This window comes from Xylocopa sonorina, chromosome 1 (assembly GCF_050948175.1).
Source record: "Xylocopa sonorina isolate GNS202 chromosome 1, iyXylSono1_principal, whole genome shotgun sequence".
Taxonomy (NCBI): Eukaryota; Metazoa; Arthropoda; class Insecta; order Hymenoptera; family Apidae; genus Xylocopa; species Xylocopa sonorina.
The window spans coordinates 16170728-16196770 of NC_135193.1; the positions used below are offsets into that span (position 1 = coordinate 16170728).

At 50.9% G+C, this 26043-nt stretch overlaps 1 protein-coding gene across 4 annotated transcripts in view; it reads right to left on the minus strand.

Moving 5' to 3' along the window:
* Positions 1 to 5789: 5789 nt before the first annotated feature.
* The window catches only part of Hr38 (Hormone receptor-like in 38), a 33572-nt gene continuing 13318 nt past the window's right edge, over positions 5790 to 26043 (minus strand). For 3 of the 4 annotated variants that reach the window (XM_076909115.1, XM_076909109.1, XM_076909118.1), the window contains exons 2-8: positions 11370 to 11593; positions 9185 to 9426; positions 8409 to 8930; positions 7729 to 8059; positions 7266 to 7574; positions 6673 to 6907; positions 5790 to 6215 (exon numbers count right to left, since the gene is read on the minus strand). In XM_076909115.1, coding sequence (XP_076765230.1) covers positions 5959 to 6215; positions 6673 to 6907; positions 7266 to 7574; positions 7729 to 8059; positions 8409 to 8930; positions 9185 to 9426; positions 11370 to 11593 — 2120 coding nt within the window. In that variant the 3' untranslated portion in view covers positions 5790 to 5958. The remainder of the gene's footprint in view (positions 6216 to 6672; positions 6908 to 7265; positions 7575 to 7728; positions 8060 to 8408; positions 8931 to 9184; positions 9427 to 11369; positions 11594 to 26043) is intronic. The other variant, XM_076909112.1, reaches the window with a different exon arrangement.

Here is a 26043-nt window from a genome sequence, read left to right on the forward strand (position 1 = left end):
CGCCGCGCGACACGCCGTTCCGCGCAGGCGCGCCACGCCGCGCGAGCGCCATCTGCGATCGCCGCCAGCGCCATCGTCGCGCGCCTGACGCGCACGCCCGTTCCGCCGGTCAATTTTGAATTCGTCCCAGCTGCCACTGCACATTTGCCACGTATTCGCCTACGCTTCTATCCTTCAACAGAACAATCAAATCTGTGTAAGTTGTATTCAAATGTTTTTAATAACGAACAGTTTATCTTCTTCTATTAGAGTACGTACGCGAAATACTGTGATAAAGGTTTCTGCTTTCAACCCCTTTTTTTTTTTTTTCATGTCGCTTCATTTTTATTCTCGTTGACTTTTCTTCGTGGAGAATAAATTAGGAACGCAACAGTGTCGAACGTATGGTAAGATAGAGGAGAAGTTCGAAAACTTCAGGTTCCGAGACTGGTCTTGGGAAGCCAGGTGCGCTTTATGCTAAATCGCGGGACCCTCGACGACCGTTGGACCCCGTAAGACTATTGATAGCCCTTCGCATACAATTTTCGCTCTATAGAGAGAACCAGCGAAGGGTTGGTGTATCGACGTGCACGTACGCGCACGTCGGGACGCTTGGTCGAAAGAATGGTAGAGCGGCGGTTATTTTAATAGATTTAATGAAACGATATACAGAATACATTTGCTTTCGTAATGCATCGCACCGCATCGTCCGCGTGCCTTACCATCTATATCACATGTCAATGTTTTTCTTTTATTTATAAAATATAATGGTCATAATGTGTTCTCATTTTCTCACGTCATGCCTTTAAATTGCTTTCTCTTTCGGATGTACATATCGAAAGTATATATAATTTCTTTATATTTATAATTATATTAATTCATTATATTTATATATTTATATATTTATAAGTATGTATATGTAATAATTATGTATATATATTATATCGTTCTCATTTTATATTATATTATATGTATACGTATATGTATATATTAACCCAAAGAGCGAGAGGGAACTGTGTGTAATATGTGTAGCTCGGCACGTAATTATAGTGAATCAGGCCGCGGAAAGGTTTCGTGAATGTGCGCGCGTGTAAAACACATCTTCGATTAGAATACTTTACAAATTGTTAATAGAGTAGCGTTAGGTGTTAACGTGTTTGCTAGATATCGACGGTCGTAGGGGTGAAAAGGCCGGTGATCGGGAAACTTCCCTTGCAATTCCTTTTATTGTCGTTGCGAGCAAATTGCAAGGAGAACACAGGATTGTACTTGATTAAATTATCGGCGAACCATCGATCGTTTTCAACAATTCGCACCTCCTTTTCAATTGTACGGCCGTCAATACGTATCGACGTTATCGATGAGATACCATTCCCTTCTCTTTTTTTTTTTTGTCCCCCCCGTCTACGTCTACCGCGTCTTCCCGCCGGTTTCTCTCCTCGTTTCTCGATCCCGATAGCTACACAGATTCACGGGGTCCACGAAAATCTTCCCACGTGGTCGATGACTGACAGAATTTTTATTAAATTTTTTAACACATTTCGCTGACACACGCGTTGCGTGTAAATTTATTCGTTTAGTTTCGACGCAACGTCTATCACTTCCGGCGTCTGCCTCGTAATCGTGCAGCTACAATGTACATGGCTGTATCCGCAGATATTCGTACGGCGGTGTACGGATCGATCGTTGTAGAAATGTCCGTACGAGAACGAGAGTCTGCGTTTGTACATGTTCGTTTAGTTTAGTTACTCTGTTTCTTCTTTGTACTTGTTTGCTTTTTCTTTTGTTTGTTCTTTACCGCATTTTTATATATCGTATGAAACGAAATCACAGGGAAGGGAAACGATACGATACTCGATCTTATTATATTATTTGGACGGAAGGGAAACGAGTTTCGACATTTCGAATTTCGTATCGCGATATCACGATTCTCATAGAAAATCGAACGTATCACATTGCGACAGACAATTTTATTTTACCAAAGAAGAAATGAAGAAGAACAGACGTCGAACAGAACTCAAACAAAATAAAAAAAATGTGAAATCATCCGTTGATTGAACATTTATTATTACATCGAGGGAAGAGGATAAAATACACCGAACGGAATTGGCCATTGTTTGTTTTACAGCGATGACAATTAAATCGTTAACAACAATATTTCGGACGATCTCGTTCTTCATTCGAGATATTTCTACGTTCGAACGATCCGAGATCCCATCGGTTCTATTATATCATTCTGTCTCGTTCGTATACCCGTTCTCGCTTTGTCTCTTTTTTTTTCTTTTTTTTTTCTTTTTACCTAAAATTTCTTAACCACTTTCTTTGTCTTCTTGTTTCTTTCTGAGTATCCTCGCCCCTAAATCGGGGAGGACGCGCGTGCGAAGCTACACGTCGCGGCATCGTAAAAAATAATACAACGCTCTTTTAATCAGCGTTGAGTCCAGGAAAGATCCGGTGGAATTTGTAATCGGAGCACGTCAATCACGAGTTAAATTGTTTCCAGCCCCAATAGGGGATTAGAAACTGTTTGCGACGCTTCCATTAATTTCCTTAAGTAATAGGAACAAAAATATCCATCGACCCTCTGTCCCTTCAGCGAGGCAAGAAACTCAAGAATTCTCGAATTCGTTTCGCTCACGATAATCGCAATTAGCCTAATAGCACCGTTTAATTTGACTAATTCCTCGCAGCCTCTAAATCTCTTCTGGACTCGATGCGCTCTCTCGCACACGGACGGAAACGTACGGTTCGGTTCTCGCGTCGTACAATTGATAGAACGCCGATGAATAATTGATACGCGCTATTAAAAGTAGAGAGAGAGGTGGACAGAAGGATGAACGGGACTTCGGAACCGTGCGTTTCGTCACGACGTAATCCTAATTCCACCCTGGAGAAGTGACGCGGTTGCGCGCCCCGTTTTCGTATACTTGTACCTTGCTTTTCTGCCGGGCATAATTGTTCTTGTTTCGCCGTACATCTGCGATCGTCTCCATCCACGGACATTTTCATACGCATGGCCAAAACGCCAACGAAGCCCGCATACACGAAGAAAAGTGTCGTTCACGCTGTCGCTCGCCGCTTAAACTCGCGAGCGGTCTGCTCGAGAATCGAATTACGCCCGTTCACGGGGGGCCACTGAATTTTACCTTCGAATTAAGCTCGACGCTAATTACTCCTTTCTCCGTGTAGCCTTCGATAACGAGAGATCGCTAAGGGAAAACTGTTAACATGCCTAATGATCGATAACCCTTGGGCGAAAACGTAATACCGAAGGAACAACGTGAAACGAACGATGAAGAAAAAGAAAAGACAGAAGAAAGGAGAGCTACGAAGGTACGGTTTTCGAGACGAACCATAAATGTCGCGCAGAGATCGAAGGGGAAAGAAAATCGAGATCGTTTCAGCGCTCGCGAAACAAGCCTGAAATCTCTATTTTCCTTTACGAAGCGTCGAACAATTCTGGATACACACGGCGATTAGAGAGTAACGTATACACACGTAATTATTTTATACCTATTGTGCACATACATGTATTTGTAATCGTGGTTTGTTTTTTTTTTTCATTTTCTTTTTGCCTCTCCATAAGTTTAGAGGACCCACGTGGACGTGGACGCGGTGTGTCTTTCTGAAACATAGGTGCACTGAGAAGATCGCGCGCTAAGAACGCTGTGTGCCGGTTGGATCGGTTTTTACTGGACCGTAGTTTTACGTTTAACTAACATACACGCAAAAGAGGAAAGTATTATTGCCGAACGGTCAACGATAGCCGTTTTCGAAGGGTTGCCGTGAACGGGATGATTGCACTGACTAAACGGCGGCCGACAAATCCCTCGATGCGCGCCAGTGACGATGACCGTGGACGCTCCTCGTGGAGTTTCTTCGTTCGCTCGTCGGATGCAATCGCGTCCAGGGTTGGTCACGTGTTTTTTTTTTTTCTTTTTTTTCTAGATCCAAAGGGAACGAACCGTGGTCCTGGTGATACACATTGCAGCGGCGAAGAGTGCTTCTTAAACGTCGACGGTGTTTCTTACGCATTTAGCAAGTAGTAATGGTAACACAAGGTGGTGGTAAGAAGGTAGCGGATGGTAACAGCGGTAGGTAGCGACAGTAAACGCCATGTTCGTAACGCTAGCGGTAAGTAGTAATTTAAGTAATAGTAAGTAGTAAGTAGCAAGTAATAGTATAAGTAGTAATAGCGGCGCGGTATACGTATAAATAGGACTTTCTACGTTAGTTTGATTAAAAATAAATGTCATAACGTAATAGGTAACTTTATGCCGGACCCGTAACGAAGCCGCTGTTCCGTTCGCTGATCGAGCCGCGATCAAAGCGTCGTTCCACCCTCCCTTATATATTTATACATCTCTAGACGAGCTCTCGTGCGCACGCGGTTGCGGTTCAGGCTAGGTCCGGGTCCTACTTCATTCTTCTTCTTCTCCCTTAGCTGTCTAAAATCACATTAACGCAAAAATAGTGGTAATCATTTGGGTCGAACCCACAGCGGATCCTGACCGCGTGACTCGGAAGACACTCGCACGTTTTCGATGACACTGAACTTCTCGTACGATCGAGGGACGAGGGGAAGGGAGGAATATGGGGCGTAACGGTTCGAAACTAATTACGAGGGAGTGGAGGATGTCTCCGACAATTCGTTTCAGCATCATCGCGACGTTCGAGTGCGATCACGGCCACGACCTACGTACTTACATACATAGACCTAAACTGCCAATACGGAAGAGCGAAATTCAGCGTCGGGGATGAAACGAAAGGGGATGGAAAATAAAGGTAATATCAATTAGCAACGTAGTCTGTGGTACACGCTCTACTTGTAATCCGCTCTTCCGTCGTTGCTCTGATATGTTGCGAATCGTCGATACGCGTTCTCTTCCTTCTCTCCGACGAATAATAAGTACGTTTGTTCATCGAGAGAGGAGAAATCTCTGTCCCGCCTGGCGGATCATCGAGGACGATCGATGCATCACGAGCGATGAAATAAACGTAGCTCGGTTCGTTGGCGTAGCGACTTATACAAAGTAGGTAGAAAAGTGATAAAAATTCGCGTGTACGTGTGTACGTATGATACGTGTGTGAGTTGTGTGTACTCGTTTCCCGTACGTTCAGTTTGTGCACGTTTGCGAGAGATAGCGTAGCACTGTTTTCTTTTCGAAATACCAGCTAGACGAAACAACCCCGCGCGACTCGCCTCGATGCTCCCCAAAACGTTTCTTCCCAGCGAAACGCTCGTCTCCGTTCTATTCGCGAGGGCGAGTAATCTACCGTTTGTTTCACTGCCGTCTCTCTCTGTCGTCCGCGACGATCCGCCAGGGAACCCGGTCGTCCACCACCGGGTCGTTGCTTGGGCGTTTCCGTACTCTCGATAGCAAGAATAGTCGTTACATCGTACAGTGTTAAAATAGTAAATAGCAGTAATAATAGTAGTAACGATAGTAACAGTCGTCAGCGCGAGCAGTCACGTCTGCCCCACCGACGCATTGACACATCACGAAGACACGCGCCCCGTTCATTCGCTCGTCTTTCTCGCATCCGTACACGCACTCAGGGAACTTTGTCTTAAAATTTACCGTCACACCGCTCCTCGTCTCGGCTCCGTCCACTCGCGCGTGCACTCGCCCCGACACTCGCTGGCACGGCACTCGATCTCGCACGCACGCTACGCCATTGTTCGCTAGAAACATTCAAACAAACGTTAAGAGTCGGGCATCGATGGACGGAAACGCAAATCTCACCGGCCGACTCTCGCGGTGCACGATGATTCACACGCGCCCCCATATACACTCGTGTGCAAAACCATCCGTGAGGGTACACGCAACAGGATAGTTAAATCTACGTATACGGATAAGAAACTAAGGAAACTTAATGGAGTATGTATAGTAGTACGTAACCGCACAAGATCTCAGAGGGTGAGTGAATTGTCCTAGACGACGATCAGAGCCGCGGGGCTTGGGCTCGACTGGGCGATTAGAACGGTATACTACCGACGAACATCGTCTCGATCATGGGCGGCACCGGGACCAGGTCCTCCAGTTTCAGGTAAAAGATACGCTGGAGCCCTTGCACCGAGAGACTCCTCAGTTCCGGTAGTTTACCTAGCAAACGGGACAGGTAGTGCGCTTTCCTTTGCGCCTCGGCGTTATAGGTGACGTGATCGCGCAGGGAGGAGATTATTTTCGACTGCAGCTGCTCCATGCGATGGGGCTCCTTCAGGCCGTACCTAGCTGTAACGTCAGGCAGAGAAAACAGACGCGTTTTTCTATCTTTTCTTCTGTTATCAATCTGTCGTGCTTTCTGCGGCGATTGGTGGACAGAGTGGCTCGAAAGGACAAAGTTCGTGCCGGGGAATTACCGGATCGCCAGATTCGCCGGCCAATCTAATCGGAAGGGAGCTGTATACGGTGTTGCGTGCAATCGGAAACAACCGAAAAAGGAGCACGCACGTGGAACGCGCGCGAGGAAAATCGCGTCGACGTATCGCGTGCTACGGTCGTGAACGATCGCGGTTTCTTTTCGTCGTCAGTATCGATAACTGACTGCTCGCTCGATGAATTATTTATTCCGGCAGACGGCCGTGCTTAATGGCGAGTCGTTCAACGAACGAAACGCGGAACTGCGAGCGAGCCGAAATTAGAGAGGCAGAGTTTTAGACGGGATCGAAGAAGGCGGGTGGAAACTTACCGGTTACGAGGGTGAGAGCGCAGAGGCAAGCGAAAGCGCTGGTGTCTACGTCGAGAATGTGAAGGGCTTTGCTGAACTCGAGGATACTGTGGAGCCAGTCGCCGAAGCTACGCTGACACTGTTCCAACGCCAGAACGACGCCGTTGCAGAATGTCAGCTTGGTGTCCTCGGGTTTCGTGCGGTACGCTAGCCGAAGAACGAAAAGCTCCAGGCTCGCCGACTGGAAAAGTAACTCCTACGTGGGAGCAGAGACCACGAAAGGGTACGTTAGACGACCGAATTCTGATCAGTTTCTAGCGGTTAGAGAGAGCGAACTCGAGCGGCGAGAAAATGTTATTTTCATCGGTGGCTCGAGTCTAGCAACTATAGACATCAGGCCAATCAGACCGTCGATTAGACATGTCGTAGACTCGTCAGGATTGACCTTTTAGAAAATGTACAAGCTATCGATCTCTTTAATAAAAGCTTCCCTTATAGATATTGTCTGGACGCGTTGGTACACGCGTTTGATAAACAAATGGAACGTAACTCGCGCGTAGCTGCGTGTCAGATATTATTCATGTCGGGCATCGTCGATGGACAAGCTTACGAACCTGATCTTCTCGTACCAAGTCCGTGAACCCGGGTATTTTATCAGCGAACGTTCTGATCACGTCGATGGATGTGGTGAGAAGATTGTAGAATTGCTGAGTCTTTTCTGCCTCTGTGATAGGCGGATCGCCAGGACTCGGCTGTCGATACTGAGAGTAGTCTAATGTCGCCTGGTCAGGCGTCGTGTCCAGATGGGCGCGTACCAAAGCTGTGATCAGGGAAACTGGTGAACTTGGTGGTGATTCTTGCGGGGATTTTGGTTTCGATGGTAATCTACCCCTGCGGCCCTTCAACGAATCCGTCCTGACCACCTGCGAATCGAACATCACACTCATAGTCTCCCTCGCACACGTACCCTATCGTCTTTCGTAAAATTAATCCTCTCGATTTTTCCGAATTATTCTCACGATCTCGAGTTTATCGATCAAAGATTTAGAAATAGATACTTCAGCTCTCGTCACTCACTTCTTTCACCATGCCGACCATCAGGCACTTCTGGAAGCGACAAAATTGGCAACGATTCCGCCTGCGTTTGTCGACGGGGCAAGCCTTCTCTGCCAGACACACGTATTTCGAGCCCTTCTGCACCGTCCTCTTGAAGAATCCCTTGCAACCCTCGCAGGTACGCACACCGTAGTGCTGGCAGGCCGCTGTGTCGCCGCAAACGGCGCACAGTTGGCTAGGACTCGGTGGTGCGCGCTCGTTACTGGTTCCGCTTCCGGACGACGGAGAGCTGACGGAACTGCCGGTACCCCCGCTTCCGCCGCGTGCCTTCGGTGATTCTGTACTTCCGCTACTGTGTCAACGCAAAGGGCATGTTCGATTAAAATTCACAAACTTCAACAGGTCGTGTATATTTCTCTCTTCAGTGTAAAAAATTTGGCAAAGAAATCGATTGTCAATCAAAATTAACTCCTCCCGACTTGACAGGAGTAAAACAACACCGTTCAGCCTTTCGTGTTCGATAAATCGATCGTTATCGAGGAGTCAAGAAGTATAAAATATAAAGAAGAAAAAAAAAAAAGAAAAACTGCTCAGACTTTGACCTCTGAATCGTTTCATAAAAAACCAGACAGGAAACAACTAATAATTAACACGAAAATCAATATTCTCTGATATAAAAACGAAGGTTCATTATTTATTACCTCGCAGACTCAGACCTCTGCGTGGGCAGCGATGCCCTCCGTGGCCGTGGCGTCCCCACGACGACGTTCTCGACGCTTGGATAAATGTCCGCCGGTGCGACGGCGGTGGCACCGGCGGCGATGGTCGGCGGCGGACCGTAGACCATCGGTGGCACGCTGACCGTGGCACCGTACGGCGTGTCCTGTCGATGGTTCGACGGCGACGGGACCGCCGTGGTCGGCGTCTGTGCCGTCTCCGCCGCGAAGTAACCCTGGTGATGATGATGGTGTTGCTGCTGAGGCGGTGGCGGCGGCGCTGGCTGCTGCTGCTGGGGATGATGGTGGTGGTGCTGTTGCTGCGGCTGTTGCTGGTGATCGTGGTAGGGCAGGCTTGGCGAGAACTCGGTCGAGTAGTGACCAGTGGCGCAGGGATACACCGTGTTGTCGTAACATTCCGTCTCGTCCATTTTGATGCCAAGGAGTTCCTGTCTGGTGTACCGTTGCACCGTGTACGTCTCTTGGAAGCTGGGCAAGGGTGTTGAACTGCGTCAGACATATCAGAATTAAATGTCAATGGAGAGAGGTCGGCTCGAACGAAATGTTAAACACGATTTTTTGCCCCTGCTACCGAGGATGATCGTTAAGTCGCGGCGCGAAACGTGCAATCTCGACGTGCCCGGAGAGAGAACAGGCTGATTCGTAGAAGTCAGCTATGATTTATTCCTTATCACGCCGGTCGGATCTCGGAGATCGTATCTGTGAAAGGTGAAATGCAGGTTGAAAACAATGAACCATACCTGAGCGAGTCCGCCTGGACGTCTTCGGGCAGAGGCGCTGCGGTTGGGGGCGGTTGCGGTGCCTGCTGGTGATGCACCGTCTGCTGTGCCTGGGCCGACTCGTCGGCCGTGGGCACGCCTTGCGGGTTGCCTAGCTGCAGTTCCGGAAACGGGTCCAGCTCTTCCGGTAGGCTCCCTGCATCCGCGGAATCTGTGTACGAAGCGCTCAACAAATCCGCCAGAGTGCTACATCCGAAGGGGCTCTGGAAAATTCCCATAGAATTCCGTACGGATCATTCGCAACAGCGAGCTACAGCTTCGACGAAGTTTTTATTAACAGACTACTATGTTATATCCACAAGACGTAACGATGCGTTGATATTCTACTTGGCAGACGTTGAAGCCGCGAACAGTGGAACGCGTCGAGACCACGGAGAATTCTCCGGTTCTCTGGTAAACGAAATTACGGTAACGGAGTTCAATCGAACACTGGTTTGAACGAGAAGACGACTATTCACTTTTTTTTTTTTTTTACTGTTCCCGCGAACCCAGGCAACGCCAAGAGAGTCGTGCGAGCGGCAAATCGAAGCACTCGACTGCAAGGCGGTAACATTGTTCGACCACAATCGCGAGCCGTGTCGAGACATCGATGTATAGTTGAGGTGCGCAGTGAGGATGTCGGAGAGAGGAATTGGCGAAGCCGGCTCTTGTATCGCGTGCTGCCTATAACTTGCCGCTCGGACAGCCCCGGGAAGATTTTTCCGTTAAATCGAATCGAGCAAGACCCTTCTATCAAATCCAAAGTCATTGTACTCATCTGGAATCCGTGCTCGTCCCACGTCACTCCAATCGTCGTGCCACCGCTTCGTTACTCAACATCGGTACAACAATCTCTCGAATTATAACTCTGCCCCCCTTCCCCCTATGTATTGTTATAAATAATTCGCGTCCCACGATAACCGACATGAATATCAACTGACATTTCGCGTAAAAGCGAGGAGCTCGATTCTCGACGCCCTAGCAAGAATCAATTGACCGGAAATTAACAGGAAAAAGGAACGACTAATGACAACAACTATTTGTTTAACAAGAAATCTAACTCACGGAACGATCAACGAGAGAAACGAGGCATAGGGACGGAGAAAAACGTCTGGCGAGGCGACAACAGGAGGATATCAGGGCGGAGGACGGTAGGATGAGGGGTTGGGATATTCAATTTGCCAGGCTGGTTCCGGTTCTCGGTTGACATTTCGTTCATCGGTCCCTGGAGGACCAGCGATCGAAGTCGCGGCCTGCCATAACCAAGACTACTACTACCTTCTAAACAGCCTCCTGCTGAACGCGGTCGAGCACCCTTTCGTTCGCCACTCGCAGCTTCCTACAAGCAATTACGCGATCCCATGCGAAGCGTGGTCGCGCGCGGCCGTTGCGTGTCGTTCGCCTCGCGAGAGGATCGCCGTGCTTCGTACCAACGACCGATTAAACCGATTGTTGCCCGTTTAATTACACGCGCGACGATCCTCGGGACGATTCTCGCGAAAAGGCTTTCCAGCGGACGGGAAATGTGCGCGCGGGGGAAGGGATAGAAACAGGTAGGACGACACTCGGAGAGATCCGGGTACGTGGGCAGGAATGCAGATGGTGCGCGATAAGCGAATGCAGATGACGATCAAGAACGCTGGGACGTAGGAGGGCGAGAGATCTTGTTGCGGGTCGGGCCTAGACGCGAGGAGTTCGAAGCCACCACGGGGACAGATAAGATAGCGGGATAGTGAAAGTTCCGCGAGCTCGAACGCCCCACTAACTACGGGATTCGATAATTACTGGTTATATAGCTACGCCAGGCGACGTTCGCGCGTAAATTCCGATCGCGCTTAGGAGCGTGTTGTTTTCACCTCGCGGCCAAGCTGATTTATTATTACCAACGGAAAAAGGAGCGATACAATGGGAAATAAATTACGTAAAGACGAAGTCCGGCTTTAAGGTTTCTGGTCCGCGATACGCGCGACGCTAAACGGCTGGTTAAAATGCTACGGGGTGGGAGGATGAAAAATTTTGGAGGCGTAACGGGAGGCGATTCGCGATCGATTATCGTGCGGCGTCGAGAATAATGTCACGCAAAAAGGTCCGTCGCTGACCCGATTGCGCTTAATAATAAAGAATAAAGGGGAGAGTACGACGCGAACTCGGAAGCTGTATAAATTACCTGTGTCTGTAGAAGAAGCATACTTGACGCTACCGTGAACGCGGTGGTTGTCGTGGTTGTAGACTGATTCGTGCAGGCGAGAACCGGAACGGTAGCTGCCGTCTGTCGTTGCTGCCGCTGGCGGTGTGGCTGTTGCTGTTGCTCTACGTCGTTCCGCGTGATAGCCACCGCGCGCTGGCTACCGTTGCTGTTATCGCTGTCGCCGTTCGGCGAGTGCAGTTGCCCTGCAACAGAACGCAAACGCACCCTCAACCTGCTGTCCCGTTAAACGTTCGATCGTCTTTGGCGTATCCTCGTTCCCAATGATCCAATCTATTGAACCAATCTCGAGGTACGATTCGCACCAATTCCATCGAGATACAACCCGGCTTTCTCCTCGGTTCCTCGAACGAAATCGCGCTCGCGTATGGCCTCTGTCGAGAATATCGTCGAGAGGAGCACGGAGGAGGAAAAGTTCTCGATCTAAAACTAACCGCGTTTATTGTCCGCGACGGAACAAAGAGGGACGAGGAACGAAACTTTTCTGACACGTATATGCAGGCGCAACGACGCGTTGAATCGGACGCGTCGGACTATTTCCATCCGACGAGGATACCGTGATCGGTGCCTTCTCTCTTTTGTCTCGAAACCGCGCGCGACGGACGCGAACGGTTCGTTCTCGACCGTTTACGTACAATATCTGCGACAGTGAGAGTGGCTGGAGTCCATGGTGATCATCTCTGCGAGTTTTAAAAGCGCGGGAACCCGAACGACGCCCCGCGTGGCTTGATTCCGAGAAGCACGGGTGAATTTCGACCACCAGGCCAAGGATGGCCTGGCAGCCGACGGAATCCGGGAACCACTTTCACTGGTTCCTGATTTTCTCGCTCGATCTTGCCCCCAACTTTCGGACTCGTTGACACTCTGTCTGGAGGCCGACTTATCAGTCGTCGAATTCTCGACGCCGACTGAGGTCCTCGACGTCGGCGTTTCGAGCTATATAAGGTACCCACGACACCCTAGGGAGACATGAAATCATTGGCATTTAAAATACTACCGTAGCCCTTTCTATACAGATAGCAGGCGTCTCCCTCTTGGCGCGATTATTATTACACGATATTACCCCCAACGCCCGGGGGATGACTATGTTTCCGCCAACGAGGCGAGCGTTTTTGTCTTCGTCTCCTTGATTTCTGCTCGTGATATGCGATACTGTACGATTTTTTTTGTTCTTTTCTTTGACACGAAGAAATGCAATCGATTTTATAAGTATTTAATACGAGAGACAACGAATCGATAGCAGTACACGGTAAGATGTACACTACAAACAGATGCGTTCGACTCTTTCACCACTCCTGCAACCCCTTTGGCGCGTAGATGCGAACCGATAGATAGTCACGGTCACCCAAGCCGGCGATTCGATTCAATTCCTCGATGGCTATCACGGGAGGGGACCGCCCGGCGGTTTTCACGCCGTAAAACATACTGTTCTCAGCTCGTAAACGATTCCGTCATAACGGAGATTAATCAGACAGAGAAAGAGAGAGGGGGTGCGAGTACACGATTACGTACAATAGCAACATTGTTACACTGAATTAAGATCAGATGCATACAAGAGTCTCGCGATGCTATCTATGCAAACCCAGCTAGCATCGAATCTGCAAAGCCATAAATCTAAACGCTGCCAGATCGATCGAGCAGAAGTCTGTCATTACCTAAACGAAAACTTCTAAACGCTTTCTCCCCCTCTCTCTCTCTCTCTCTCTCTCTCTCTCTCTCTCTCTCCTACAACCTGAACCTTTTCTCTCCCCCAGTTGTGACCCGCGTGCAAGGTGGTTGCTCCGCCAATTAAGACAGCTCGGGCCAAAACAATGAACCCTATCAGACAGCGGGGATCAGCGAATCCGCGGCGGATAGGCGCGAGTGGGACCCGATCCCACCTACGGGTGCGCATACTAGAGGAAACAGGCTGCACCTGAGCCGCGTGCACGTGCACGGAAGGACTCGATTTAACTTGAACAAACGCGAACACCGACAGAGAGCTGCATCGTAGGCAGGGTAAAGGCAGAGGTAGCAAGAGAGGTAGGGTGGCGAACGGACGAGAAAGAGTAGGGTTAGCCGAGCAGCGTGTGCCAAGTGGATTACACCGGTACACAACGGCCCTCCCACGAACCACGCCTCTCCACGTGCCACCACGTGCACCAGAGCCGCGCACACCGCCGCTTGCTCGCCGTTCCAACGCGGTTTCCTCTCGTCGATTAACCGCTCGTTCCTTCTCGACCGTTCCCTTCCTCGCGCGTTCGCTTTTTCGCCGGTGGGTTCGAAACGCGGGTAATTAACGCGCTAATTCGAACGGATCAGATCGTATTGAGGGATCGTGGCCATCTGGGACTCGCGAAAGGCAGATCGTTCGTTGGATTCCATCGAGAGCCTTCGATCGTTCCGCGTTTCGTCATTTCGTCGAGAATATCGGTCGCGAGATTTCGCGCGGTTTCTGTTTTATTTCTCCTCCGTCGACGAAACGACCCAGTTTTCCGATCCGTTCTGTTCTGTTCGCTCTCGACGAGAGGGAACGCTGACGTCACTGGTAATACGTGCCACCCAACGAACGCACCCGTCACAGGTACGCATTAAATTCCACGAGAGCACGGCCTAATTGCGGCGGTCGTCCGGCCGGGAGTTTTCATTTTATGCATCGCCGGGATAATTGATATCCTTCATGAATAATTCATCGCGACGGTACGCTTCTTTCTAACGCGACGTTTACGAGGAAAACCGCAGCCGTTAAAAGATAAAGCGTCGAGGGGGGAGAGGAGAGATAGAGAGGAGTCGTATTAATAGACGCATCGAGAGTTTTCTTCGTTGTTACGTTACCTTCGAGCCTCGAGACTATCGTCGATATTGCCGATCAATCGACGCGTCTCGAGCCTTAGCCACGGTTTACAACAACGTCAGCAACCGGCGAGGTGGGTGAGCGAGCGTGCGTGCGCGAGAGAAAGTAGGACCCGATCGTGTCTTGCAGCCGTACGCGACACATAATCGTGCAACGAGATATCTTCGATTTAAAGCTCGCATCGGCTCGCCCACACGAGTCGAGCGTCCCTCCGGTTGGACGCTCGTAATTAACCCTTTCACTGCCGAGCGGAGACAGTCGTGTGCCGATCCGTTCTTCGCTCGTTCCTTTTGGCTACCGTGCCGATCGTACGTTACACCTACTTGCCGCGAACCTTTTCTCTATAAATCTCTATTACCAGCGATTTTTCGACGTCGTGGAATGTCATCGATACCACGGTGGCTGACTTATGTTAACGGATCGATAGCTGCTGAAATGGTAAACGGCGCGTACGAGTCTCGCAAGGCGTTAGAGATTGATTTTGACGAAGCACGATTACCTCGATCGTGTTTAACGTTCAGAAATCACGTAGAAATTCGAGACGCGTGTTCTTTCTTTTTTTTTTTTTTTTTTACCATGGAAACGAAAAGATATGCAGCCGATTGGTCCACCGTGCCATCGACCAAGTCGAGTGCTAATTTTTCACAACCGTAAGGTATTCAAAACGCCCCAGGGAACTTGTTTAGCACTTTCACTATTAAGGCGAGACAATCTCCATTTTTACCCGGTTCTCGAAAAGGCGGAAGATTTTATTTCGCGCCGCGTGATAAATAGACGAGCTAATCCCAAACGCCTCGAATCGAGAGAAAGAGAATATCTCATCCAATTAATCTAGCAAGATTCTCTGTCACCTCGAGCCAGTACGGGAGTCTCGAATCCATCATAGGATCGACGAATCGAGCGATAAGTTAATTTGAAAGTTTCCAACTAACGAACACTCTAAAACTGGTCCAACGTATGCAGCCGGCGCAGCTTTCTCTTTCGTTTAATTTAACGAAAGATTGATGACATCGTAATTAGGATTACGACTGCGAAAACCCGAGTCGCGGGTACCCGAGAGTCGTCTCCCCGTCGCGATTACAGCCGATCGTTCCACCTCAGGGGCCGATACCTTTATTTATCGTCGCTCTCGAGAGGTTATTAGCGGCCCATTCACCGTGGAGGGGGATCGAATTATCATCTGCTTCGTAACTCGCCGAGCACGGTAACCTTCACGGTGGCGGCAGAGAAGCCAATCAAAGAGAAAAACAGCTAAAATACACGATGTGCTAATCATTCTATCAAATATCCATCCGTGGAATGCGAACTCCTGCGGGAAGATTTCACCGTGCAATCTCTCATCGAAACGATAACTCGGAACGATCTAGGCGTCTGTCGGCGGACTTTCGATATACACCCGCAGGATCGTGTGTGCACGCCAACTCCGACAGCGTACGAGCCGATTCGACGGGTTCGAGACTGTTCGCGTCTCTACGCGATCCTCGCAGCCGGCGTGCAATCCTGTGGAAGGTGCAGGAATCGAGCGCCACGGAGGAGAGAATAAACGCGGCTCGAATCACGGATCCGTGAAAGCAGGACCAGGAAAGCGAAGGCTGGAAACAAATTGTCCAGATACCCTGGAAAGATTAGATACGTTCCCGGTGGATTGACCTCTCCCGATAAAAGGCTGGCTCCCTGCGCCTACTACCTATACCGCGGGGCCCAATAAGAATACAAAGCCCGTGTCGAGAGACGCCTCGCGCGAGTGGTGTGTGTGTGTGTGTGTGTGTTTATATAAATATATATACCTAGAGAGCAGGCGCGATTTCGCGCGGTTCGGGTTAGAGTGCGGGTTTAGGGTGTCGAGTCGAGGTGAAAGAGAAGCTTCGACGCGGACCGCCGCGAGGGAGGCGAGAGAGAAGGAGAACGCGCGGCGAGGCTTGCGCTTGCGACACGCAGGCTCGAGCAGCGAACAGGCTGATAGGTAGGTAGGTAGTGTATATCGCTCTCTGACCCCGAAGAACTACCGTGAGACCGGCTTAGCTCCGGCCGGAGCACTCTCCTTTGCTCTCTCGGCGTGCACCGCGCGTATCCACACGTACCCGGGTCGGTACACGCGTGTGTGCGCGCGAGCAGCCCAGGCGCTGGTGGAATAAAGAAGTGGGAAGGGTACCTTCTGCGCCGTGACACGATCGAGAAGAAGAAGAAGAGGAAGAAGAAGAAGAAGAAGAAGAAGTGGAAGAGGTAAAGGAGGAGAAAGGAGCGACGCGACGAAGGATGTGTGACTCGTGGGTGCAGCTGCAATGCGACCCGGCTGCATTCAGTGGCACACACAGGACGATAGGCGCACCGGGCTTTTCGATGGCACGCCAGGATTATCCTTAGTCGCGAACAAACCGCGTGGAATGAATTTCGTAATACCGTCGAGCGAACACTCTCGTTCGCGGGAATTCTTTTCTCCGCGGCTACGTCCCGCTGCAGTCCTGCTCGACGTTTTCTGCACACTTTCCCAACGTATTCCCCGGCTACCAAGAATTCTTTTCCTCGCGTCCGCATCTGCCTATGATCGTTCCACGTAGTTCGCTCGCGCGTGATTATTATTACCCGCTGTTAATTCCCAATGGCCGTAAACCAACCTTCTGCCGGCGCGTACCGATCGGAGAACAATTAAGTGCTCGCGGTGCTCGAAGGTTTCGCAGAGAAAGTCACATACGCGCGTCGCTCGCGAACGTTTTGACGGGAGATGAATCGCAGCCAAGCGCTCGTAGGACAACCGCCGGGCAAATAAAAAGAGATACAGGTTCTCATGGAGTTTAATGACTTTTGGATATCCCCGATTGCTAATCGCGGGATAGGAGAAAGTATCTGCAACGGCGATACCGAGAAACGAACGCTGCGAGCCATTCCTCGTGCCTGTGCCGCGAGGAGCCGTCCCGCGGAATCGTCGGTGAATCGCTCCACCGTAGCTTTACGAATCGTCCTGCTGTACACTTTAGTCCTGGGGAAAGTTCAGCTGTGATGCTCGCGAAAAAATCGTTGGCGATCGTCGTCGATATTCGGACGACTCGGCAGAGCGGTAAATTATCGCGAACTCGTGGACGAGAGAGCAAGGGGACCGAGGGAAGAATGGCTGCGCGTAAATCAGCCGGCTAGGAAAGCGCCGGGCGATAATTACAGGCCGCGGAATTTTACGAGGGAGACTCGGCTGACGCTCGTCCTGGAAACGAAGAACAAACACCGCGGGACAGTTAATGATCGTCACTCGCGTAATTCGCAATCGGCTTAATCGACGGCTCGATCGTCGTTCTCTAAGTCCTCACGGTTTTCCTCGCCAGTTCGTTCGACGTGGAAAAAATAAACGGCGGTGGAGAAACGCAAGCGAAGGAGAGAAGGAGAGAGAGAGAAAAGAAAGAAACACCGCGGACGTGCTCGGACGTAGGCAACTTTTTCTAGCCGCCTCGCGTAAAAGCAATCATCCTGCATACTTCGGATGAAAGAATAAGCAAATAGAAAACCAGGCGCGCCGTCTTGACGTTGCAATTATATTTCCAGTGGCGCGTGGTCGTTGCGAAATCCGGCATAATTTCGTCAGGCAACGACGGAGAGGAAGGAAGAAGAAGCGGCTGGGAGAAAGGACACGCGAGGAAGGACTCGCCCGGTGTCGAAACGAATGGCGTAGACCGCAAAATGGCCGTACGAAACGGCTCCACCCATATCCTGATCTTCGCATGCGTGTTCCACGGTCCGGTGTATCGATCCTGTGGTTCCTCTTCGCCAGAGGAACGCGGAGAACCGCGATAGAAAGAGAGAGAGAGAGAGAGAGCGCGCAAGCAAACGCCGCGAAGCGTGTGCCTTGACAGGCGTCGAGATCTCCGCAATAGGATCGGGGATTTTCCCGATTTCCCGTACCGGGATCTAACGTTTCATTTGTTCGCGCTAAACCGCAATACCATCGAGGCCATTCTTCTCAACGAAATCAACGACGCACGGATTAAAAAGGTAGCATCCGGAAATAGCGTTAGCCGATAATGAATATTGACGAGCCGCGTTACGCTTCAACCACCTGTCATCTCTGATACAAACTTCTGGAACGTGCGATCTTGCGGTCGATCGAAACGCAACGCGTTCATCGAAGCCGAACGATCATCTCGAGATCGATGAGAATCATCGAACGCCCGAATCGTAGCTCTTACCAAATTATTCATCGAAACAATTTTACATTCAATTAAATGGTCGACACGCGAGTAATGTCGTAACGCGGTAATGTTACGGCGATCTTAATAGTCGCGCAGAAAAAGAGTTGTGGGAAAGTGAGAAAAAATTGCGAACGAAGTCGTGTGACCAGTTTCCGCGGCGCGCACACGCGGCGGGAGAAAGAAGAGGCGAGAGGAGGTGCGAGACTAGCCGTTACGGAGAGGATTCACCGTGTTCCGCCGGCGAGCACCTCGAAACGCCGCGCATCCTACGAAATCGTGGCTGAACCGGTGTTATGCAAGAGGCCACGTTTGGCGCGTCCACCGCGGCAGGTTCGACCGGTCTTAATTATTGCAATCGAGCAGTTGCCCGGGCGGCCGTGCCCGGGTCTCGGATAGAAGTCGAGTTTCGGATAGAAACGGCCCCGACAACCGAGACACGCTCCAGCACGGAAAGTCTGCCGTTTTGCTTGAATATTAATAAATTATTTTCTGCCCGCACGTGTCCCCGTACGGCGTCCGGTATCGCAAGTCACGCTACGTCGGCCGTTTCACGATGAAAAACCAGTCCAATCGCGCGCGCGCGCGAGAGTTAGCCGATTTTACGAAGCTGGATGAAAACCGAGCGGCGCGTTGCCGCTCGCGTTCGAACACGCGAGCCGTATAAAGAGGCTTCGCGAGCCACGGTTCGCGGACTCGAGCCGAGATCCCTCAACCCTTCGCGGCTCGCTCGACTCCTCGATCCTCTCCTCGTCTACCCGTAAATAACGCCGCGTCGATCCCGTGAAAGTTACCATCGAACAACGAGAGTCAGTTTTATGGATCTGTTGAAATTCCACGGTGAAAGGATTACGTTGCATGGGTAATTCGTTTTATTGGCGCAATTGATCATTGAAACGATTTTATCTAACCGTAAATTGTTCCACGGTCTGAAACGTTTATCCACTGCATAAACTAATAATCCGCGAGCGGATAAAAATTCTGTACCATTTCGAACATCCCCCGAAGGCTGAATAAATCATGTCCGCATTTTTTGCCTCGTTATCATATTCTAATTGGTAGACGCTACGCGCTCGTCTCTCGTCTTCCTCGTTCATTTTCCCAGGAACGATCGACGCGGGGATCCGTTCCTAGCGTCCTCTCGACAGTTGGAAGAATCGCTAGAACCGTTCGAATACCTCGCCAGGCGAGACGAATCGTCGCTGCGTGGAATCGCCTCGCAACGAGGCGTCGCCAACGAGGCGATCGGCAATTTACGATTGTCACGCGCAATCCCATCGATTGCCAGAAATAAAACGTATCGTTCCGCGCGGCAGGAGCTGGATGAGACGTCCTCGAGGCGAGACTTAGTCGGCGGCGCTCAAGGACGACCACGATACCGTCGGTGTTCTTTCGCCAATAAAATCCGACGTCCACGTGCGCGCGATCCGCTCGCGAATTCGCCAGCTGAAACAGGCGGAGGCGACTCCACGCTGTCGTTCGCCTCTCCCCGTCTCTCCTTGCCCCGTCCACGCGTACGGTACCGGTTGCTCGTCCTCTCACTCTCGGCCGACCAAGCGGATGGACGATGATGTACGCACGCACGGGAGGGACCGTGGAACCGAGGCGTGTATCTACATACCTCGTCCCGGCTACTTTCATCGAATTCGATGCAGCCAACGAATCTCGAGTCGCCTCGCGAGCTGAAACGGTGAAACGAAACAGGGAACACGGATGTTATCGAGATCGAAGGAACTAACCGGAGATATTGCCGCCCGGACTTTTTTCAATACCGTGGGTTTCTAATCGGCCAAGCAGAAAGTACTCGGCTCGTTACCCGTGCCAATTAATGTTTACCGCACGATCGGCGAATTGCCTCTGCGAGCAGTCGACGAGACGCCAGAGAGATATTTATAGAAATCGATAGATTACGGATGTTCGTGCACGCATTTCTGCGAGTATCGTAGAAAGGTTTCCAAGTTTTAAAGGATTTTAATCCGCGTCCAGGGGTCGTACGATTTAATCGCGCGTCGACTCGACTGCGAAGTGTTACAGGCTCTAATCTCAGGTTGCATAATCGGGTAACCTGTCGAGGATCGGTTGCGCAATCGATGCATAAACGACATTTCGGTAAGGGATTAATTCGTGCGACGCTCGCGGCACGCGCTGGCTAGTTTATCGGCGAAACGATCGGCAGAGGTTCCATCAATTACGCTTGATTCCCTGGTAGAGGTTCGCGTCGGACAAACTGCTCTCGACGACAGCTCGACTCCGTGACGCCGGGGTACCATCACGGACGGCGGTGCAAGACGTATCCGCGGGTGTTCAGGCCGCTTGAAAAACCGTCGACGATAGATCCCTATCGGTTCAATCAACGCCGTACGAGGCTGTAATCGCGCTTCATCAAGACGCGTCTCGCGCCTGCTGATCGTGGGGGGTTTCGCGGTTTTTGTCCCACCTCGGATCGAGGACAATATTCCCTCTCGCGTGTGGCAGCCCCGTCGAACCGCGCATTGTAATTGAACGATCAACGGGGAACACTGGAATTTCTCTTCGTTCTCTCCCGTTTTTTCTCTCGTCCCTCTATCCATCGAACGATCCATCGTGGATTATTCAATCGCGCGCGCGGACACGTAACGAGCAAAACGTGGACGCGTGTAACCAATTGCGGCGTTACGCCGAGGCGTACTCGCAGGAGTCGCGGAGATTTCCAAATAGACGGGAACGAGATTCCCCTATTGCGCAACCGAGCGGTCGTGCCTAAACGGGGGGGCATACCGTGAACGCGGTAACTCGGTGTCCCGGGCGTTAAATCAGACATCGCGGATGGTTTTCAGCGAGACCGCCGCGAGGATCGAGGAGAGGACGCGTTTGGCACCTCGCGAGTCAGCCGCGCGAGGTGACTGCAACCGGTCGACACGTCGAAGAGAAAGGATTTACCGGGGTCACCGCGGCTACGCGGCACGTCACGAGGAAGATAACCACCGACTAATAGGGTCACTTAGGCTAAAGCGTATATGTTCAATCAAAAAGAAACTTTGTCGGACAGGTTTCCTCGCGCGGTATATTCTCGCCGTAATACACCGGCTGCAATCTCTGGGCTGAAGAAACGCTCGTGGGAAACGGCTTAGCCGTGGTATCGGCCCGCGTGATCTTCGTCCGATCCTCCGTCGTAAATCCACGTTCGAGGCTCGTCAGAAAACGGCTCTGTAGCAGGCTGAGCCGCCGCGGTCGTGAGGCATCGGCAAGAACCGGCGACGGCGGCCTGTTAAAAATTCGTCGCTGCTAATGGTTGACGCGTAAGAAGACACGTCTCGTTTGCCATTCGCGGCGGTCGAAAGAAACACCGTCGCCTACGGTGTTACGGAATAGGACGAGGCGATTCGACGATCCGTCGCAAAAAGCTGGATCGAGAGGGAAGAAATCCTCTGTGGTGCTTGGGGCCTTTCTCGATTCGAGATCGCCCGTCCGCGTGTCTGGTTCTACCTGTCGGATGTCGCAACCGGGTACCATCGGCTGGCTCGATTAAGCGATCAAAGATCGATTAAGCGAGCCGGTTTTTCCGTCGTTATTCTCTCCGCAGCCATCCCCTCTTGGTGCCGCACGAAACGACTCGAAACGATCGCTCGATACCGTAATTGAAATAGCTGACGCCTTTTTGCCGTTGCGCGGCGAACGCGCAACGACAGCGTGTTCGCTCGGTTACATGGCGTTTTAAGGATAAGTATATGATAATGCGCCGGCTAGAAAGCAGGCTGTCGTGGAATCGGCTCTGGTTAATAGGACCACGATCAATTTTTATCGCCGTGTTAACATGAACGCGCAGCTGCGACGCGGTGTCCCGTACACGTAGCACCGCTGGAGAACAGCGGGAGTAGAACGAGCGGTTACTAGCCAGACACGCGTCCCTATTACTCTTCCATCGCCTCTTTAAATCCCGTCCTCGCTGTCGCGGACAATTAATTTCCCTTTCTAAGAGCGTTCAATCTATAGCCGCGAGCGCGCGTATCGATCGTTCCTTTCGCGAAATCGTTTAGAGAGACGAAGGATCGCAGGTATCAACGGTTACACCCTTGTACTATAAGCTACATCGCGTCTATTAACGATCCGACGATTTTCCCATACGATAACCGGATGCGGTATCAAAAGTACCACCAGTAACACAGTTCCAGTCTCGAAATCAATTCCACGATCTTCATCGCGATACCCACGGGCGAAATAGCTTTCACGTAACGATTTTCAGCGTCCCGCCACCCACCGCATCGCCACGATCGAATCGAATCGAGACGAAAGAGGTGGCGATCCTCTGCCACCGCGAATTCGAGTGCGGAAATCGGCGTACAGGTTCGTTGACGTAATCCCTCGAATCTCGCGTTAGGTACCCTAATTCTATCCAGCTTTCTACATCGCCCGCGGCGAGGATTTGCTCGCGAGCGCACAAGCTCGAAGCGTGCCGAGCGAATCGCACGACCGTCGGGCGTAGGCTTCAAGGGCCGAGCATTTCCCATGGTTTCGTGATTCTTTCTCCGTGATTCATGTGCCTCTGCCCCCCACCTCGAGCTCCACGTGTGTACGCATCCGCATACATATTCATGAGCGTGTGTACCCACTTGCCGCGCGCGATTTCAACGTATCGAGATGCGTCGATCGAAAGTACCGTTCCACATACTTAGTCCTCCTCTCCGTTTCACCGTTCGGTAACAGGGGATTTCCAATACTTTTTTCCTGCTCCTCTCGTCGTTCTTCTTCGTTCGAAGACTCGAGGGGCAGCTCGCGCGACAAATTCGATCGTTTGTATATACACCGTCGAACAAATGTTTCGTGAATACGATAACGCGAACACGATAATTAATGAATTCGTCAACTTTCTCGAGGCTCCCGGTTACGATCGAGCCTCGATTACGCCTAAGGCTCGTATCTACCGCTATTCAGGTCGACGTTCAAGTTTAATGGTAACTCTCGGACATTCCTCGATGGCTGGTTACAATTTCAAATAGCTGTGTTAAACGTCGAGCCTGGAACAGCGGAACGTAACGTTAAACGGGTCCGAAATGTCTCCTAATATGAAACGAGCTCGAAGCGAGGCGGAAAAATGGCACAACGCGACAATTTCAGTGTCCTTTTTATCGATACGGGGACGAGAAAAATTCGCTCCTACATACTTTACGTCACGAGCACTGTTGCACACGTTCGCGAACAAAGTAGCAAGATACCTTAAACCGCTCGCAGCCTTCTAGACCGTGTTTGCTCACGTAACTCGCGCTAATGATACGTTTAAATCGACACGAGGGAGTAATTGCAGGGACGTTGCTCTCGTACGCGGCAAGTAAGCGGCGAGCACGTACGCATGCATAACTGATACGCGGATATGTTTCAATGGACGGTGGCGCGTGTATTATCATTGCGAGCGGTGGATGGCTGTGTGTATCGCCTCTCGAACACGTCCTGGGAAGACAATCGAGACGGGGCGTACGCCCGTGAATTCTTCCGCAACCGTGACCAACGCGATAAACGCGAGCCGAGTACACGGCCGATTGATCTGTAATTATTCGGAAATCCGATACGCGCACTTCAACAGCGGCAACACCTCGAGGTGACAGGCATTCCTCTGCCAGACGCTGTCTCTTGTTTGCATACAGGATCGAGATGGATAGCCGCGCGGTTATAATCTTCATAATTCATCGGATTTCAGATACGCGTCGGTCGATGATCAAGTGCCTCGCGATCTCCAGATTTCGATCGATACTAGATACTGCGATGGCTAGGATTCTCTCGCGCCTGAAACCAGACGTTTCGAGTCCCGCAACAAGTGGATAAGTCGATCGCGCGAGTATCAACGTTGAGCTTGAAGTCGACGCGAAGTTGGTTTACTTCGACACGTTTTCGTTCGAAGTTCGTGCATTTTTGAACGATCGACGCGATTTTAAGGTGGCAACAGCGAGTCGCGTCGACGCTTTCGACGAAGCGCTCGACAGCCCCGATTCCTTTGGCATTCGATCGGCTCGAGCCGACGCAGATAATAATCGGCGGGCACAATGCGGACGGTCTGACCGTGGTTTGAACCCATCTGACACGTTCGTAACTCGATGAATGCCCGCAGATAAAGGCTCGTGCATCGCCGTGCAAATTACATAGCCGTGGCCGCGGTTTTATTGCGAAATCTAGGCAACACACGTGGGCAACCATCGGCTGTCGGGCGTGAGAGCCGCGGACTTTTCTCCGCGCCGTTGTAACTCGCCAGTTCCTATTATCGGATTTTTCGAATAGCGAAACTGCCGCGAAGCAGAGCCGCGGATTGGGCGTGACCGCTTTCTTCTCGCGGAGCCAATTAATACATCAACGCTGCCACATTTCGTACGCGCCCCTAACCCGTCCACGAGCTTGCTTATTACCGCTTATCGTCTTTGATCGAACGGCTAACATCATAATCACCGTTCTGGCCCACGGTTCTCTTCGATCTTTCTCACTCGAACCGTTATCGTGCCATTTAACGATCTATCGTAGACGTTGATCACCTTTGCCATAGATCTTTGCCTCGACTCTTTGTTTACCCATCGATTCTTTCATCCGCTCGATTTATTCTTCTCGCGTAAGAAATCTCGTTCGTTTAAGAGGTGGGTGGCTGAAGTTTCGCAATAGTTTTCTCCGGAATCGGGCTCGCGAACTCGATCCTCGCGCTCCTTGAAAGACAGAGCGTGAGTGGAAGTAGAATGACACGGTACTGGACGGACACGCGTTTCTACGGGAAACACGAGCGTTGGGCACGGTTGGAAATGGCAAAAGAACGCCTAAAAGCGGGCAGGAGGCTTCGTGCGGAGTCAATGGAGCGCAATGAGCAAAATCGGAACCGGTTACGATCCATGTAATTGCCACGAGTAAATTTAGACGAGGCGAGGAGCGAACAGGCAACTTAGCCGGCCGCTGTCCACTTTTAAAAGCGCTCGCAGCTGCGAGCAAACGCGCTCGATTGGCTGTATAACGAGGCGAAGGTGGGTGTAGGTATCTTCTTCCAACATACCGATCGCTGGTTGCCATATTAAATCTCTCGTACCTCTCGAAAGAGAAGAATACTTTTCGCGACGAATGGAAACGCTCGTGGAGAAGAAAAAAAAAAGTTGATCGCTTCCAAAGAGCATCGAACGAGGGAATAAACACGCAAGATGCAAGGAGAATGCACAGGAACTGTGAACGCGGAGGTTCGAACGCCCTTGGAGAAGGTTGTACGAGAAACGACGACGAAAATCGATGGTGAAGCTGGTGGTGGGTCGCGGCGAGATACGCGAGCATAGTGAAACGGTTGAAGGTGAAGGACGAGCGCAGCAACCGGGTGATACAAGTATTCGGTAATCGTCTTCAGTGATCGTCCTTGCGCGTTGTCAAGAAACAAGAGAAAAAGAAAGGAGAAAATCGATAGCCAGGTTAAGCGAGCCTCTCGCATGGTATCTGAATATTTCGAAACCCGTGGAACGAAACGCGAACCCCCTTTAAACGAAATAACAGCGAACAAGGGGGAACAGTTCATTCCTCGCGAGATTCGAGCAACTTCGCAAGGGACGACTTCTGCGTTGGCTTCGATGAAGTTGTAAATCTAGCGGGATCGCAAATAGAACTGGTCCCGCCACCGCGCCGCGGGGCTAATCAATCAATCGAT